Source organism: Oncorhynchus mykiss, chromosome 22 (genome assembly GCF_057628025.1).
Source record: "Oncorhynchus mykiss isolate SJ-2025 chromosome 22, ASM5762802v1, whole genome shotgun sequence".
Lineage (NCBI taxonomy): Eukaryota > Metazoa > Chordata > Actinopteri > Salmoniformes > Salmonidae > Oncorhynchus > Oncorhynchus mykiss.
In genome coordinates, this window is record NC_143043.1 from 6,810,532 (window position 1) to 6,830,139 (window position 19,608).

Genomic DNA, 19,608 nt, shown 5'->3' on the forward strand with positions numbered 1-19,608 from the left:
TAAGACCCGTTTCATTGAGCCTGCCTTCTGTGGCAGATGGACAGGATTTACACTTTTGTGACTATTCCATTGAATCCAATGCACCAGTGCAGCTGAAGTATTTAAAGGTTCAGACTAATAGTGCTGCGATGTGTCCTACCTGCTCCTTCACACTCTGATCGTTGTGGGACAGACAACGTAGACACTTCTCACACAATGCTCTCATCTGACTCCTCTGGGCTACCGCCTTTTCCTGCACACACACATACACGCACGGTCAGTCATAGCATTCAATACATCTGTCCAACCGTACAAGAAACTAGCTAACTGTAAATAAAGCCGGACTAGCTAACTGTAGGAGGTAATATCAGGTGGTCACCCGTGAGGTCAGGGTTTCTCTACTGGTGTTGAGGTTCCAGAGGACAGAGTAAGATACACACTGCAGAGCTTCCACTGTCAGCTGAGGGCGGAGAGAGAGGGAGGTCAGAGGTGGTGAGGCATGGTGTTCTCAACTGTAAATGTAAATGCCAAAAGGTTATGTGATGTTCCATATAGGAAGAGCTTGGGGGTTAGTAGGAATGGACTGGTGTGATGTTATTTGACAGAGGGTGACCATAGCTCAGGGCAGGGTATACTATCTACCTGTGTAGGTAATCCACCGTGAATGATCTCCACTGAGAGAAGAGGAATGACCTGCTCATACAGTCCCAAATGAGACAGGTCCTGGGCACTACAAGAGAGCAGAGCAGGTGTCACATGCGCAGACACGAACGCAGCCATGATCACCTGCGTGCATACACGGGCACAAATGCACACACACACAAACAAACGCACACATCATCTTACTTGTGGAAAGCAGTGAGTTTCTTCAGTGTGGATAGAATCTCTCCGGTCTTTTCCTCATCAGCAGTGAAGTTGCCATCCTGAGAAGAAAGAGAGAAAGAGGGGGAGAGGAACATGGCAACAGATACATAACTCAATCGCCACTCTGTCTTAAAGAAACAACATATATTTATGTATGTGTTACCCATGGCATCTCTGTGCCTACCTGCAGTGCGTCACCCAGCAGTGCTGCCAATCTGTCTGCCCAGCATTGGACCACTGCGTCTCTGCCAGGTCGTGCCAGGGGGTGCCAGGCTGTTTCCTCTCCACACAGGCTGAGGTATGAGCGAGCAGCCGCCTCCAGCACTGCAGGGTCAGTGTGGAGCTCCAAAACAGCTCCCATCTCAGCCAGCAGGCCCGACAACGCCTGAAAGGAAGGGGGACGGAGAAATACTCTTTAAAACAGGGTTGTTCTGACATTTTCTTTAATTTTGGGTGTATAAATAAAACACACTGGCATTGGTGATCTCAAACAAATGGTTGGGTCAATAGACGTTCATGGAGGTTTAACTTTAACCCCTGATCAAGGCCTATGGACTAAATATGTTTTGGACCATTGAAAGTACTGTGAATCATACAAGAATGCTGGAGATCTTTTCCTTCTCAAATCTGATTTAATAGTCTCACCAGCAGAAGGTGCTAAGAGCCGTCTGCAAACAACAGGATCGCAAAGTAATTGCTGAGAAGTACATAGCTCACATGTCCCGTACACTAATACAATACAATAAATGATTACTAGTCTTGTCATGTATTTCTCACTCATTCATCTCTATGGTATTTGTTTAACATGTTCTTGTTAGGCATTTACCAAACACTTTTTCCAGACCTACTTAGAATAAGTAGAATAATTTTACAAGGACAATGTAAAAGTGCTGGCTGGCTATAAAGCACATTTTCAAGTAAGCTGACCTGTGGGAATTCTGCATTTGGCGAATCTGGGTGTAAGTACTGAGGTATCTTCAAAAGAGATGCCACAGTTTCTGGGCTCCCTGAATACTAGGAATATAATTATCACAATCATCATATCACAATTATCACAACCATCATCATCATCATCATTGTTTTGATTAGTCTGCACACCAGTTGGTTCATTGTAGCAAAAGCCATGTTAATTGTGAGATTGTTAGACGGAATATAACCGGTCACCTGCTGGATTGTAATGCCCTCTAGTGGCAGTAGCCTTAACAGATCTTAACTAGCAGGAGGATAAAAAGTGTCATATCAATCATTATGGTCATTCTCTTAACCATCATCGGTAGCAGCATTATCATCAATGTCATCGCCATCCTTTCTGTCATCATAAGCCCTCCTGCACTGGTGTAATATATTCCCATGAAAGAGTGTGTTTTAATGTGTGTGTGTGTGTGTGTGTGTGTGTGTGTGTGTGTGTGTGTGTGTGTGTGTGTGTGTGTGTGTGCGCGCGCGCATATGTATATGTTCTTACCTTAATCAGCAACTGTGGCAGTACCTTGAGGAAGTGTTCAGTGAGTCTGCCACAGTCATCTACCTGAGACTTTTTTTCTCTGGCACTTACCACCTGTCAAAAACAGCGTTACATTTACAAGATATATATATATATATTATATTCATTTATTACTATTATTAACCCATCCACCACCCATACACATATTACAAAAACTGCCTACACCACTGTTAAAAAGTTTGGGGTCACTTAGAAATGTCCTTGTTTTAGAAAAGCAACATTTTCATCCATTAAAATAACATCGAAATTGATTCGAAATACAGTGTAGACATTGTTAATGTTGTAAATAACTATTGTAGCTGGAAACAGCTTGTTCTTTAATGGAATATCTACACAGGCGTACAGAGGCCCATTATCAGCAACCATCACGCCTGTGTTCCAATGGCACGCTGTGTTAGCTAATCCAAGTTTATCATTTTAAAAAAGGCTAATTGATCATTAGAAAACCCTTTTGCAATTATGTTAGCACAGCTGAAAACAAAATTGGCCTTCTTTAAAAGAGTTGAGTATCTTGTCAGTCTATTCTTGTTCTGAGAAATTAAGGCTATTACATGCAAGAAATTGCCAAGAAACTGAAGATCTGGTACAACGCTGTGTATTACTCCCTTCACGGAACAGCGCAAACTGGCTCAGAATAGAATAGACAGAATAGAAAGAGGAGTGGGAGGCCCTGATGCACAACTGAGCAAGAGGACAAGTACATTAGAGTGTCTAGTTTGAGGAAACAGACGCCTCACAAGTCCTCAACTGGCAGTTTCATTAAATAGTACCGGCAACACACCAGTCTCAATGTCAACAGTGAAGAGGCGACTCCGGGACGCTGGCCTTCTAGGCAGAGTTCCTCAGTCCAGTGTCTGTTATTTTTCCCCATCTTAATCTTTTCTTTTTATTGGCCAGTCTGAGGTACAGCTTTTACTTTGCAACTCTGCCTAGAAGGGCAGCATCCCGGAGTCGCCTCTTCACTGTCAATGTTGAGACTGTTGTTTTGCAGTCCCACATACCAGTCAAAAGTTTGGACACACCTACTCATTCCAGGGTTTTTCTTTATTTTTTTACATTGTAGAATAATAGTAAAGATATCAAAACTAAGAAATAACACATATGGAATCATGTAGTAACCAAAAAAAAAAAGTTAAACAAATCCAAATATATTTTAGACTTGATGACAGCTTTACACACTCTTGGCATTCTCCCAAAAAAGAGGTAGTCATCTGGAATGCATTTCAATTAACAGGTGTACCTTGTGAAAAGTTAATTTGTGGAATTTCTTTCCTTCTTAACATGTTTGAGCCAATCAGTTGTGTTGTGACAAGATAGGGTTGGTATACAGAAGACAGCCCTATTTGGTAAAAGACCAAGTCCATATTATGGCAAGAGCAGCTCAAATAAGTAAAGAGAAATGACAATCCATCATTACTTTAAGACATGAAGGTCAGTCAATGTGGAACATTTCAAGAACTTTGAAAGTTTAAGTGCAGTCGCAAAAACCATCAAGCGCTATGAAGAAACTGGCTCTCAGAGTTACCTCTGCTGCAGAGGATAAGTTCATTAGAGTTACCAGTCTCAGAAATCGGCAATTAACAGCACCTCAGATTGCAGTCCAAATAAATGCTACACAGAGTTCAAGTAACAGACATCAACATCAACTGTTCAGAAGACATGGTCAAATTGCTGCAAAGAAACCACTACTAAAAAGGACACCAATAAGAAGAAGAGACTTGCTTGGGCCAAGAAACTCGAGCAATGGACATTAGACTGGTGGAAATCTGTCCTTTGGTCTGATGAGTCCAAATTTGAGATTTGTCTTCGTGAGTCTTCGTGAGACGCAGAGTAGGTGAACGGATGATCTCTGCATCTGTGGTTCTCACCGTGTAGCATGGAGGAGGTGTTATGATGCTTTGCTGGTGACACTGTCAGTGATTTTTTAGAAGTCAAGGCACACTTAACCAGCATGGCTAACACAGCATTCTGCAGCGATACGCCATGTCATCTGGTTTGCGCTTGGTGGGACTATCATTTGTTTTTCAATAGGACAATGACCCAAAACACACCTCAAGGCTGTGTAATTGCTATTATTTGACCAAGAAGGAGAGTGATTGAGTGCTGCGTCAGATGACCTGGCCTCCACAATCACCCGACCTCAACCCAAAGGAGTTGGTTTGGGGTGAGTTGAGCCACAGACTGAAGAAACAGTAGCCAACAAGTGCTCATCATATGTGGGAACTCCTTCAAGTCTGTTGGAAAAGCATTCCAGGTGACTACCTCATGAAGCTGGTTGAGAGAATGCCAAAAGTGTACAAAGCTGTCAAGGCAAAGGGTGGCTACTTTGAAGAATACCAAATATAAAAATGTTTAACGTGTTTAACAACTTTGGTTACTACATGATTCCATATGTTATTTCATAGTTTTGATGTCTTCACTATTATTCAACAATGTAAAACATTGTAAAAATAAAGAAAAACCCTTGAATGAGTAGTTGTGTCAACATTTGACTTTGTACTGTACATACACATTTTGGTACATGGTACTTTTATATAAAGCATTCACATAACAATAATACATTACTGAACATAAACTCTTTAATCCCAACCCTCAGCCACTCTCAGCACATCCCACCTACTGTATCACCATAGACCACCCTCGTTTGGTTTCCATGTGCCATATATTTTCAATTGTGCTGTGATGTTTTACATACATTTTTAACCTTTCTAATCGTATAGTATGCACAGATCATGAGCTTTCCTACGAGTATTATATTATTTATTGACTTATGGCTTTCCAAATCGCCCAACACTGCAATTTATAAGGTTAATTTTAAGTGAATGTTGGGATTCTTTTACCATTTCTGAACCTGTGGCCAGAAACCACCTACATAGGGGCGATAACAGAATAAATTATCTAGACATTGTCATGTACAGTATACCCGCTCTCTGGCGCTCTAGGTCACCTGGGTAATCATTATTACGCACACCTGTCACCATTGTTACGTGCACCAGCCCCTCAGTCACACCTGGGCTTCATTGTTGTATATACAGTGGGCAAAAAAGTATTTAGTCAGCCACCAATTGTGCAAGTTCTCCCACTTAAAAAGATGAGAGGCCTGTAATTGTAGGATTTTTTTTATTTTTATAATTTATTTGCAAATTATGGTGGAAAATAAGTATTTGGTCACCTACAAACAAGCAAGATTTCTGGCTCTCACAGACCTGTAACTTCTTCTTTAAGAGGCTCCTCTGTCCTCCACTTGTTACCTGTATTAATGGCACCTGTTTGAACTTGTTATCAGTATAAAAGACACCTGTCCACAACCTCAAACAGTCACACTCCAAACTCCACTATGGCCAAGACCAAAGAGCTGTCAAAGGACACCAGAAACAAAATTTTAGAACCGTGAGCAAAAATCCCAGAACCACACGGGGGAATGACCTGCAGAGAGCTGGGACCAAAGTAACAAAGCCTACCATCAGTAACACACTACGCTGCCAGAGACTCAAATCCTGCAGTGCCAGACGTGTCCCCCTGCTTAAGCCAGTACATGTCCAGGCCCGTCTGAAGTTTGCTAGAGAGCATTTGGATGATCCAGAAGATTGGGAGAATGTCATTTGGTCAGATGAAACCAAAATATAACTTTTTAGTAAAAACTCAACTTGTCGTGTTTGGAGGACAAAGAATGCAGAGTTGCATCCAAAGAACACCATACCTACTGTGAAGCATGGGGGTGGAAACATCATGCTTTGGGGCTGTTTTTCTGCAAAGGGACCAGGACGACTGATCCGTGTAAAGGAAAGAATGAATGGGGCCATGTATCGTGATATTTTGAGTGAAAACCTCCTTCCATCAGCAAGGGCATTGAAGAAGAAACGTGGCTGGGTCTTTCAGCATGACAATGATCCCAAACACACCGCCCGGGCAACGAAGGAGTGGCTTCGTAAGAAGCATTTCAAGGACCTGGAGTGGCCTAGCCAGTCTCCAGATCAACCCCATAGAAAATCTTTGGAGGGAGTTGAAAGTCTGTGTTGCCCAGCAACAGCCCCAAAACATCACTGCTCTAGAGGAGATCTGCATGGAGGAATGGGCCAAAATACCAGCAACAGTGTGTGAAAACCTTGAAGACTTACAGAAAACGTTTGACCTCTGTCATTGCCAACAAAGGGTATATAACAAAGTATTGAGATAAACTTTTCTTATTTTCCACCATAATTTGCAAATAAATTCAGGTCATGCTGGAGGATGTTGCAGGCAGCAGAACGTTCTCCATGGCATCTCCAGACTCTGTCACGTCTGTCACGTGCTCAGTGTGAACCTGCTTTCATCTGTGAAGAGCACAGGGCGCCAGTGGCGAATTGGCCAATCTTGGTGTTCTCTGGCAAATGCCAAACGTCCTGCACGGTGTTGGGCTGTAAGCACAACCCCCACCTGTGGACGTCGGGCCCTCATTACCACCCTCATGGAGTCTGTTTCTGACCGTTTGAGCAGACACATGCACATTTGTGGCCTGCTGGAGGTCATTTTGCAGGGCTCTGGCAGTGCTCCTCCTGCTCCTCCTTACACAAAGGCGGAGTTAGCGGTCCTGCTGCTGGGTTGTTGCCATCCTACGACCTCTGCCACGTCTCCTGATGTACTGGCCTGTCTCCTGGTAGCGCCTCCATGCTCTGGACACTACGCTGACAGACACAGCAAACCTTCTTGCCACAGTTCGCATTGATGTGCCATCCTGGATGAGCTGCACTACCTGAGCCACTTGTGTGGGTTGTAGACTCCGTCTCATGCTACCACTAGAGTGAAAGCACCGCCAGCATTCAAAAGTGACCAAAACATCCGCCAGGAAGCATAGGAACTGAAAAGTGGTCTGTGGTCACCACCTGCAGAACCACTCCTTTATTGGGGGTGTTTTGCTAATTGCCTATAATTTCCACCTGTTGTCTATGCCATTTGCACAACAGCATGTGAAATTTATTGTCAATCAGTGTTGCTTCCTAAGTGGACAGTTTGATTTCACAGAAGTGTGAATTTGATGACTTGGAGTTACATTGTGTTGTTTAAGTGTTCCCTTTATTTTTTGAGCAGTGTATATTTGCCACTGTAATCAGTACAATATAAAATCATGTAAGCCTTGACATTTAAGTGATACTCATTCTTGAACATCATTCCAGAAAGGATTTGTAAGAGAGCAATAAAACAAGTTGTATTACATAAATGTATTTCTGTTCAACGAAAAAGGCCAAAATATATAAACTCAGCTAAAAAAAAAAAAAGAAATGTCCCTTTTTCAGGACCCTGTCTTTCAAATATAATTTGTAAAAATCCAAATGTCTTCATTGTAAAGGGTTTAAACACCGTTTCCCATGCTTGTTGAACAATAACAATTAATGTACATGCACCTGTGGAACGGTCATTAAGACACTAACAGCTCACAGACGGTAGGCAATTATGGTCACAGTTATGAAACCTTAGGACACTAAAGAGGCCTTTCTACTGACTCTGAAAAACACCAAAATAAAGATGCCACGGGTCCCTGCTCATCTGCGTAATCGTGCCTTAGGCATGCTCCAAGGAGGCATGAGGACCGCAGATGTGGCCAGGGCAATAAATTGCGAGACACCTAAGACAGCCATACAGGGAGACAGGACGGACAGCTGATCATCCTCGCAGTGGCAGACCACGTGTAACAACACCTGCACAGGATCGTTACATCCGAACATCACACCTGCGGTACAGGTACAGGATGGCAACAACAACTGCTCGAGTTACACCAGGAATGCACAATCCCTCCATCAGTGCTCAGACTGTCCGCAATAGGCTGAGAGAGGCTGGACAGAGGGCTTTTAGGCCTGTTGAAAAGGCAGGTCCTCACCAGACATCACCGGCAACAACGTTGCCTATATTGGCAATCCCACCGTCGCTGGACCAGACAGGACTGGCAAAAATTGCTCTTCACAGACGAGTCGCAGATTTGTCTAACCAGAGGTGATGGTCGGATTCGCGTTTATCGTTGGAGGAATGAGCATTACACCGAGGCCTGTACTCTGGAGCGGAATCGATTTGGAGGTGGAGGGTCCGTCATGGTCTGGGGTGGTGTGTCTCAGCATAATCGGACTGAGCTCGTTGTCATTGCAGGCAATCTCAACACTGTGCATTACAGGGAAGACATCCTCCCCCCTCATGTGCTACTCTTCCTGCAGGCTCATCCTGACATGGCCCTCCAGCATGACAATGCCACCAGCCATACTGCTCGTTCTGTGCGTGATTTCCTGCAAGACAGGAATGTCAGTGTTCTGCCATGGCCAGCGAAGAGCCCGGATGTCAATCTCATTGAGCACGTCTAGGACTTGTTGGATCAGAGGGTGAGGGCCATTCCCCCCCAGAAATGTCCAGGAACTTGCAGGTGCCTTGGTAGAAGAGTGGGGTAACATCTCACAGCAAGAACTGGCAAATCTGGTACAGTCCATGAGGAGGAGATGCACTGCAGTACTTCGTGCAGCTGGTGGCCACACCAGATACTGACTGTTATTTTGACCCCCCCCCTTTGTTCAGGACACATTATTCAATTTCTGTTAGTCACAGGTCTGTGGAACTTGTTCAGTTTATGTCTCAGTTGTTGAATCTTGTTATGTTCATTCAAATATTTACACATGTTAAGTTTGCTGAAGATAAATGCAGTTGACAGTTTCTTTTTTTTTGCTGAGTTCATATTTTAAGGCCAAAAACATAATCACAGATACAACTAAAAGCAAGGGTTTCATCCAGCATTTACCCATCCAATCATGTGAAAGAAGCATTTCCAAACAGGGTAGTTCTCGGCTGTAGTCTGACTCCCTAATCTTCTCCCCAAAGAGTGCACTTACTCAAAGCGTTAGGTTGGAGGTGTAATAAATATGGTGTACACTATTACCAATCCAATGTTCTTAAATCCTTGTGGGGGAGTAAACGAGTCCATACGTCAAGAAGAATGGGTGATAATGGTAATTGCACTTCAGCTTCTACAACACACTGACCTTCTTGCATGTGCTCCTTCCCGCCAGCAGGGGTCCCTCTACTGCCTGACGCACTGATGCCACCAATAACTCTACAACCAGAGACTGCTCTCCAGCACTCAGATCTGAGGACACACACATCATATGATATGATGCACACATAGAAACAAACACACAAATGCATGTTACAGGACAGACAGCTTTTGCACTCTGCATACACCCTCTGGTGCTATTGCTCTGTCACTTAGCATAGGCTAATTTAGCTGGTGTTTAGAACAAATATGAAACCGTTGCTAGTTTAGCGCTCAGTTGTGCGTTAGGTTAAACGTGACTGCAAGTTAAAACTCTCTTTGAAGGCTAAACCTGAATTAACCAAGGAGAGAGCAATAGACACCATTTATTCAAAACAGCACTATTCCCTGGCTAATACTCCATATTAGGGTGCCATTCTGGACACCATCCCTGGTTTTCCCAGTTCTAAATCAGATGCTGATGTCATGTGGCTCAGAGTGTGGGTGTAAGCAAAGAACTACAGGGGTGTTGACATAGATGATAGGAGCACAACATAGTCATTGGAGTACACACACATTGTTAAACATGTAGGCTTGAAAATCTAATTAAAATAAATCACATAATTACTTATGAAATAGAAATTATTGTTTAATAACTAGTATAAGATGTCAATAAGTGTGTATATTTAAAAAAAATTGAAATTATTAATTACAGGACAGGACTCTTATTATGAAGTATTCCCCAAAAAATCATGACCAGGAAGTGCTTCAGATTCAAAACAAGAGGATGGCGGGGCAAGCGAAGCCTGGCAACGATTTTGGACGAAGGGACAAGAGGTCGGAAATGACGGTGAATAGTGCGGACGAAATGGAGAAGAAGTTAGTGAAGCAACAGCTTAATAGCCACACCAAAACGTACAATATCAAAAGTCAAGCCAAGCTATTGTTTATAGGGAAAATATGAGCATTTATTATATTGCGGCAAACATTGGTTGGAACATATTTTAGCCAAAGAAAATGGCTCAACAGAATGAAACAAAACACTTATGAACTAGTTAAAAGTTTGGAACAGGCTATATTGCAGCAATTACCAACAAAAGGCTAGTGCCTACCGTACCCAACAAATGACATCAATAGGCTGAGATCAATAATATTTATTCTACAACAGGCCTACTTGTAACTTAACTATATACGAACCACACCATTTAAAAAAGACAGATCAAATATAATTTTGCCAACAAAAATGACTCAACAGAATGAAACAAAACTCATTTTGTATATTTCAACTGAATTAGATGAATAAACATGCCTACAATAACAATACTATACAACAATAATAATAATAATAATAATAATAATAATAATAATAATAATATAAATTATAAATACAAAAATAAATAAAAGTTCCAAAATTACATCCTACCTGGATAGCGAGTTGCACACAGTAGTCTGCATTTGGCAACGGCAACATTCTTCTCAGACATTTCCCTTGTAGGCGTTTCACTATAGGCATACCACTGAGTTTCTAAACCATACTATCTTTCGGCATACTCTTTTTCCTCTAATTTTTGTTTACGTCAAGGAAAGATGCCTCCATCTTCACAATCAACAGTAGCCAAGGCCAGGGCTCCTCTCTCACTTTCCTCAGCAGCAGGAGCGGGCATGTCAGGCAGCGCAAAAGGAGTGAGAGAATGGTGGTGTATGATAGGAAGCCAAATCTGGGATTTATTTTGACCAACTACAATTTTATTTATTGGCCAAATGCCGGCTGTTACCGGCTAACGGAAACCCTGACACACACTGACCTGCATCCTGAGTGGAGGGGTCCTGTAGCAGTAACGAGGTAAGAGATGACCAGTCCTTCAGCATGGCACCAGCGCAGTCCCACAGACTGTCTACCAGGTATACTACATGCTGATGGAGCTAGAAAGAGAATACACACATTCACTGTCCACCTGTGCTGATGTAGAAACAGAATACATACCAACACAGGCACTTTCTCTTACCTCACTGTCCTGGTAGAAGTGCAGCAGAGCCCTCACTCTGGCTGTCGTCAGCTGTGTGTGTGTGTCCTGCTCACTCGCCCCCTCTCTGAGGTCAGGTGCCGGAGTAGGGGAGCTGAGCAGCCTGACAGCAGAGATGAGAATGTCACCCCATTCACTTACTCTCACTATTATAGATACCCCAGCTAATGTATATGGTCTATGGCCAACCCACTGCACTGACCGTGTGTAGAGCAGCTCTCCTGCGGTGGTAGCCAGAGGACGATGTGAGGAGTACACCAACTGGAACAGCTGCTTATAGTCCTCAGGATTAATAACCTCATCAGCTGACCTGAGAGGTAGGGGAAGGGGGGGGTTGGAGAGAGAAAGAAAAGGAAAGAAGGGGCGATGACCAAAGAGAGGAGGGGAAGTTGATTAAGTATTTTAGAATGGATGTCATATTAGCACCTTTATCCTCAAACTTTTGGTGACGTAACAATACGAGAGCGCCTCCGACAATTCCCCGTGAAATGACCCGCTGCAAACAAGCAGCGAATTGAACATTCATTTTGACCGAGTGGCATTCATGATAATGTGTATCCAAGTCTCTGTGTTGTGGTGTCAACACATTTCATATTCACTTTCACTCGACATTTGAGGATTTGAAAGTTTTCAGAAATAAACAGCGCAACTCAAAAGCATCAATTATAACCTAACAAACGAGGAGATTCTGGACGCTCTCTGAATGTTCAGACAGAAACAGCAATGACCAAACCCAATAAATACTGTATATGTCTCTGGATAGTTTGTGTGTTTGTGTGTGTAAAAGAGAGACAATGACTCACTGGGAGATGAGTATGAGTAGTCTCAGGGTCTGAACTGCCACCTCGTGGTCCTTGTCCAGAGTCATAGAGATCATCCTGTCCTGTAGAGATCAGATAGCACAGTTAAAAGGGGAAATCTGCAGTTGAAATGACAACGAAGCCTCTGTTTTAGAATAAAGCTGACACACACACACACACACAGTACCAGTCAAAAGTTTGGACACACCTAATCATTCCAGGGATTTTCTTTATTTTGACTATTTTCTACAACGTAGAATAGTGAAAACATCAACACTGATATAACACATACAGTGCCTTGCGAAAGTATTCGGCCCCCTTGAACTTTGCGACCTTTTGCCACATTTCAGGCTTCAAACATAAAGATATAAAACTGTATTTTTTTGTGAAGAATCAACAACAAGTGGGACACAATCATGAAGTGGAACGACATTTATTGGATATTTCAAACTTTTTTAACAAATCAAAAACTGAAAAATTGGGCGTGCAAAATTATTTAAAAATTGTTTTTTTTTAATTACTGCTTCTTAACACAGCGCGCATTCAACCCCGAAGCCAGCCACACCAATGTGTCGGAGGAAACACCGTACACCTAGCGACCTGGTCAGCGCGCACTGTGCTCAGCCCGCCAGAGGATTCGCTAGTGCACGATGAGACAAGGATATCCCTGTCGGCCGAACCCTCGCTAACCCGGACGACGCTAGGCCAATTGTGCGCCGCCACATGGGCCTTCCGGTCGCGGCCGGCTGCGACAGAGCCTGGGCTCAAACCCAGAGTCTCTGGTTGCACAGCTAGCACTGTGCAGGAGTGCCTTAGACCACTGCGCCACCCGGGAGGCCCCAAATAGGCCATATATTTTTTTCATTATTTCACCTTTATTTAACCAGGTAAGCTAGTTGAGAATAAGTTCTAATTTACAACAGCGACCTGGCCAAGATAAAGAAAAGCAGTGCGACAAACAACACAGAGTTACACATGGAATAAACAAGCGTACAGTCAATAACACAATAGAAAAAAAAATAGAAAAAGACTATATACAGTGTTTGCAAATGGCGTGAGGAGGTAAGGCAATAAATAGGCCATAGTAGCAAAGTAATTACAATTTAGCAAATTAACACTGGAGTGATAGATGAGCAGATGATGTGCAAGTAGAAATACTGATATGCAAAAGAGAAGAAAAGTAAATAAAAACAATATTGGGATGAGGTAGGTAAATTGGGTGGGTTATTGACAGATGGGCTATGTACAGCTGCAGTGATCGGTTAGCTGATGTTTAAAGTTAGTGAGGGAAATATAAGTCTCCAGCTTCAGCGATTTTTGAAATTCGTTCCAGTCACTGGCAGCAGAGAACTGGAAGGAAAGGCGACCAAAGGAGGTGTTGGCTACGGGGATGACCAGTGAGATATACCTGTTGGAGAGCGTGCTACGGGTGGGTGTTGTTATCGTGACCAGTGAGCTGAGATAAGGCGGAGCTTTACCTAGCATAGACTTATAGATGACTTGGAGCCAGTGGGTCTGGCGACGAATATGTAGCGAGGGCCAGCCGACTAGAGCATAAAGGTTGCAGTGGTGGGTGGTATAAGGGGCTTTGGTAATAAAAACGTATGGTACTGTGATAGACTGCATCCAGTTGCTGAGTAGAGTGTTGGAAGCTATTTTGTAGATGACATCGCCGAAGTCGAGGATCGGTAGGATAGTCAGTTTTACTAGGGTAAGTTTGGCGGCGTACGTGAAGGAAGCTTTGTTGAGAAATAGAAAGTCGATTCTAGATTTGATTTTCGATTGGAGATGTTTAATATGAGTCTGGAAGGCGAGTTTGCAGTCTAGCTAGACACCTAGGTATTTGTAGTTGTCCACATATTCTAGGTCAGAACCGTCCAGAGTAGTGATGCTAGTCGGGCGGGCGTGTGGGGGCAGCAAATCGGTTGAAGAGCATGCATTACGTTTTACTAGGATTTAAAAGCAGTTGGAGGCCACAGAAGGAGTGTTGTATGGCATTGAAGCTCGTTTGGAGGTTTGTTAACACAGTGTCCAAAGGGCCAAATATATACAGAATGGTGTCGTCTGCGTATAGGTGGATCAGAGAATCACCAGCAGCAAGAGCGACACAATTGATATATACAGAGAAAAGAGTCGGCCCGAGATTTGAACCCTGTGGCAACCCCATAGAGACTGCCAGAGGTCCGGACAACAGGCCCTCCGATTTTACACACTGAACTATATCTGAGAAGTAGTTGGTGAACAAGGCGAGGCAGTCATTAGAGAAACCAAGGCTATTGAGTCTGCCGATAAGAATGACAGTCGAAAGCCTTGGCCAGGTCGATGAAGACGGCTGCACAGTGCTATCTTTTATTGATGGCAATTATGATATCATTTAGGACCTTGAGCGTGGCTGAGGTGCACCCATGACCAGCTTGGAAACCAGATTGCATAGTGGAGAAGGTACTTAATGCATTTGAGGCAATCCGTTGTGTGGGGTGGTATACAGAAAATAACCCTATTTGATAAAAGACCAAGTCCATATTATAGCAAGAACAGCTTAAATAAGCAAAGACAAAATGACAGTCCATCATTACTTTAAGACATAATTAAATGCTTCACAGTTCAAGTAACAGACATCTCAACATCAACTGTTCAGAACAGACTTCGTGAATCAGGCCATCATGGTCGAACTTCTGAAAAGAAACCAATACAAAAGGACACCAATAAGAAGAAGAGACTTGCTTGGGCCAAGTAACATGAGCAAAAGACATTAGACCGGAGGAAATCTGTCCTTTGTTCTGATGAGTCCAAATTTGAGATTTTGGGTTCCAACCAGCGTGTCTTTATTTAGAATTCAAGGTACACTTAACCAGCAAGGCTACCACAGCATTCTGCAGCGATATGCCATCCCATCTGGTTTGCACTTAGTGTCATTTGTTTTTCAACAGGACAATGACTCAACACACCACCAGGCTGTGTAAGGGCTATTAGACCAAGAAGGGAGAGTGATGGAGTGCTGCATCAGACCTCCACAATCAGCCAACCTCAACCCAATTGAGATGGTTTGGGATGAATTGGACTGCAGAGTGAAAGAAAAGCAGCCAACAAGCGCTCAGCATATGTGGGAACTCGTTCAAGACTGTTGGAAAAGCATTCCAGGTGAAGTTGGTTGAGAGAATGCCAAGAGTGTGCAAAACTGTCATCAAGGCAAAGGGTGGCTGCTTTGAAGAATGTGTTTAATACTTTTCTGGTTACTACATGATTCCATGTGTTATTTTATAGTTTTGATGTCTTCAATATTATTCTACAAAAATAAAGTGGGTGTGTCCAAACTTTTAACTGGTACTGTACATACACTACCATTCAAAAATGTGGGGTCACTTAGAAATGTCCTTGTTTTTGCCGATTAAAATATCATCAAATTGATAAGAAATACAGTGTAGACATCATTAATGTTGTAAATGACTATTGTAGCTGGAAACGGCTGATTTTTAATGGAATATCTACATACACGTACAGAGGCCCATTATCAGCAACCATCACTCCTGTGTTCCAATGGCACGATGTGTTAGCTAATCCAAGTTTATCATTTTAAAAGGCTAATTGATCATTAGAAAACCCTTTTGCAATTATGTTAGCACAGCTGAAACACAGCAATAAAACGGACCTTTAGACTAGTGAAGTATCTGGAGCATCAGCATTTGTGGGTTTGATTACAGGCTCAAAATGGCTAGAAACAAATAGCTTTTTTATTTTACCTTTACATTACCAGGCAAGTCAGTTAAGAAAAAAATCTTATTTTAAATGACAGCCTAGGGACAGTGGGTTAACTGCCTTGTTCAGGGGCAGAACAACAGATTTTTACCTTGTCAGCTCAGGGATTCGATCTTGCAACCTTTCGGTTACTAGTCCAATGCTCTAACCACTAGGGTACCTGCCGACCCAACTTTCTTTTGAAACTCGTCAGCCTATTCTTGTTCTGAGAAATGAAGGCTATTCCATGCGAGAAATTGCCAAGAAACTGAAGATCTCGTACAACGGTGTGCACTACTCTCTTCACAGAACAGCGTAAACTGGCTCTAATCAGAATAGAAAGTGTGGGAGACCCTAGTGCACAACTGAGCAAGAGGATAAGTACATTTGAGTGTCTAGTTTGAGAAACAGACGTCTCACAAGTCCTCAATTGCCAGCTTCATTAAATAGTACCCGCAAAACATCAGTCTAAAACGTCAATAGTGAAGAGACGACTCCGGGATGCTGGCCTTCATTTCTCAGGACAAGAATAGACTGGCGAGTTTCAGAAGAAAGGTCTTTGTTTCTGGCCATTTGAGCCTGTAATCAACCCACAAATGCTGATGCTCCAGATACTCAACTAGTCTAAAGAAGGACAGTTTTATTGCTTCTTTAAATCAGAACAAGAGTTTTCAGCTGTTCTAACAATTGCGAAAGGGTTTTCTAATGATCAATTAGCCTTTTAAAAATGATAAAATTGGATTAGCTAACACAACGTGCCATTGGAACACAGGAGTGGTTGCTGATAATGGGCCTCTGTACACCTATGTAGATATTCCATAAAGAAAATCTGCCGTTTCCAGCTACAATAGTAATTTACAACATTAACAATGTATTTCTGATCACTTATGTTATTTTAAATGGACAAAAGCTTTTCTTTAAAAAAACTAGGAAATGTCTAAGTGACCCCAAACCTTTGAACGGTAGTGTTAAATACATGTAGCAACAGCGGATTTCCCATTTAACACGCATGCATCTACCCACACAAACAAGCACGCACATACAGTATACTCACACACACACACTGGGTCGTGCACAGGCACATGTACTGTACACACACACACACACACACACACACACACACACACACACTGTACCTTGAAGCGGCTGTTGAAGAGGTCTAGTTTGGGCAGGAGGAGCGGGTCTCCATACAGACCCTGTAGCCCCAACACACACTTCAGACGCACGTCAGGTAGCTAGGGGGAAGGGGAAGAGTGTGTGTACAGTTTAAAATTGTGTTTATGTGTAACAGAGGGAATTCTGTCCCTGTCCTCCTCAGCCAGGACATGATCCCAGCATCCTCTGCACAACACATCGTCACTTGAAGAGAACTGCAAACCAAGAAGCTATCCTGTCACACCTTGAGCAGTTCACTTTAGAGCTCAGGGAGAGTGACATCAGCTAACACCTTGCAACATCTGGTTAGATTCTGCAATTGTGACAACAAAATAACGTGTTCTAACGGAAAACAAATTACACAAAAGGACACACTGACTTAAAACTTCAACAAGCCTTTGTTTCTGCAAGTAAAGATGGTTAAGCTAAAAGTTAATGAACCAAGACTCCTAACTAAATGTGTCTTTGTGCAGGCTACATGTTTTTGTTGTGGTGGTTGTTGTTGCTTACCTTGTCATGCATCATCCAGCCCATGTATTTGAGGTAGCTGTCAGTCAGAAACACTGGACTGTAAAGTTTCATCCATACAGCCAGCTCTTCCATACACATGGACCGGATCTCTGGGAGCACATCCCTACAAAAGACAAAATATAAATAATTACTTTTATTACAAGTACAGTATCAGTCAAAAGTTGACACACCTAGAATGCCAACAGTGTGCAATGCTGTCATCAAGGCAAAGGGTGGCTACTTTAAAGAATCTCACTTGTTTGATTACTACAAGATTCCATGTGTTATTTTATAGTTTTGATGTCTTCACTATTGTTCTACAATGTAGAAAATAGTAAAAATAAAATAAAAATCCTTGAATGAGTAGGTGTGTCCAAACTTACTGTAGATGTAATATAGTACATGCCAATACTTACCAAATTTATTTCCAACAACATTTCAATAGTCTACTTCAACTGTCTAAATAACTTATTTTGAAAATGCATTTGAAAGTAATATAAGAAATCTTTCAATCCAGGTCTGATTGAAAACACAAATGGGGTGAGTAGAGTAAACAGCATGCTTACCGGTATCTCTTCAGGAAGACTCCTTTGAATATGGCATCCATCATGTTTTCTATCTCCACCCTTCTATCCTGCAGCTGAAGAAGTTACATGTAAAATGTGGTGTGACATAACACACACACACACACACACACACACAACCTGCACTGACACACACACACTCACCTCTGTGGTCTTCCTGTGTATTCTCTCCAGTCTTGGTGAGTTGCGTCTTCCTGATGTCTTGGTTCTCTCCACCTCGCCCAGTCTCTGGCTGTTCTCTATACTCACACTCAGACTAAGGGCTACTCCAATCAGAGAGCTTAGCAACTTCATTGCTATGGGGGTCACAACAGGAGGAGGTCATACAGATTCAACATCCTGGTGGAGGTTGCTACAGCTGCAACTCCTTGCTCTATTGCACTATTTTTTTTAATATGATTAAATACAATCAATATAAAACATACACATACAAACGACGACATCATACAAACAACAACTACATCACACCTGCCAAGACCCACATCTCCAGCTCCCGTACCACTTTTCGCCACATGGCCTCAAAATCTGTCGCCCACACTTTCCATTTTTAGATTGTAAAGCATTTGATCTTTCCATTGTGTGAACAACAGAGGATTGGAACATTTCCAGTTTAAAGATATATTTTTTTCTTTCTGATTAATGAGAAAAGTATTGTCCAACCCATTGGGTATCTCACTGCACCCTCATATGACCATCTTGAAATATGCAGACAGATTAAAGAGTACATTTACATTGTAATACTTCTGACACCCATCTTTCCAACTCCGCCCATAACTTTCGGACGTTATAACATTCCCAGAAGGCATGAATTATTGAGTCATTAGTAGTTTCACACTTCAGACGTCAACAATAAAGCCATTTGATATTTCACACACACACACCTTGGGCATCTTTAGAGGTGCTTTGCCATGCGTGTGTGACATCTGCCAGAGTGCAGGGGTGTGTGTGTGCGCGCGCTGCCAGTGTATGTGTTTTTGTTACCTGCCAATGTGCAGGTGTGTCTGAAGGCTCGTACACGGGAGTCGGACAGCTCGGTGAGCAGAGAGATGAGTGTGTCCATGAGGTAGCTGTCAAAGATCACATTGTATTGACACTGGGTTACCAACACCGACACAAACTCACAGAACTCACCACGGAACCGGCGCCAGTACGGACCAGACATGGTGAGAGGATATTCCCCACTGTCCTACACAGACAGACGCACAAACACACAGAGAGAGATGGAAAGAGACACAGAGAGAGCGAAACTAAGTGAGGGAATATTGGTAGCTATGAAAACTTGAACTTGACTAAACTTGAAGTGCGGGACTTAACATGAAAATGGGGAACTAGATTCGTAAAGTGCTTTAATTTCTTAAAATGTAAATTCGTATCTGAAACTGACCATGTCCATGGGCCACGTGACTGTGAGGATCCAGGGGAAGGCCAGGAATTTCTTATACTGCAGCCCCGAACCCTGACACACACAATT

The 19,608-nt window shown here is 42.7% G+C and overlaps 1 protein-coding gene across 6 annotated transcripts in view; it reads right to left on the reverse strand.

The window, feature by feature from the left end:
• The window catches only part of si:ch211-269e2.1 (cohesin subunit SA-2), a 42,967-nt gene that overhangs the window by 9,689 nt on the left and 13,670 nt on the right, over window positions 1-19,608 (reverse strand). For 2 of the 6 annotated variants that reach the window (XM_021578649.3, XM_036958523.2), the window contains exons 7-24: window positions 19,522-19,593; window positions 19,119-19,323; window positions 18,282-18,433; window positions 18,120-18,193; window positions 17,554-17,677; window positions 17,025-17,123; window positions 12,157-12,236; window positions 11,556-11,663; window positions 11,336-11,456; window positions 11,135-11,252; window positions 9,340-9,443; window positions 2,306-2,398; window positions 1,771-1,857; window positions 1,028-1,228; window positions 826-902; window positions 622-709; window positions 359-439; window positions 140-232 (exon numbers count right to left, since the gene is read on the reverse strand). In XM_021578649.3, the coding sequence (XP_021434324.3) occupies window positions 140-232; window positions 359-439; window positions 622-709; window positions 826-902; window positions 1,028-1,228; window positions 1,771-1,857; window positions 2,306-2,398; window positions 9,340-9,443; window positions 11,135-11,252; window positions 11,336-11,456; window positions 11,556-11,663; window positions 12,157-12,236; window positions 17,025-17,123; window positions 17,554-17,677; window positions 18,120-18,193; window positions 18,282-18,433; window positions 19,119-19,323; window positions 19,522-19,593 (1,977 nt within the window). The remainder of the gene's footprint in view (window positions 1-139; window positions 233-358; window positions 440-621; window positions 710-825; window positions 903-1,027; window positions 1,229-1,770; window positions 1,858-2,305; window positions 2,399-9,339; window positions 9,444-11,134; window positions 11,253-11,335; window positions 11,457-11,555; window positions 11,664-12,156; window positions 12,237-17,024; window positions 17,124-17,553; window positions 17,678-18,119; window positions 18,194-18,281; window positions 18,434-19,118; window positions 19,324-19,521; window positions 19,594-19,608) is intronic. The other 4 variants (XM_090215178.1, XM_090215179.1, XM_021578651.3 and 1 more) reach the window with 2 other exon arrangements.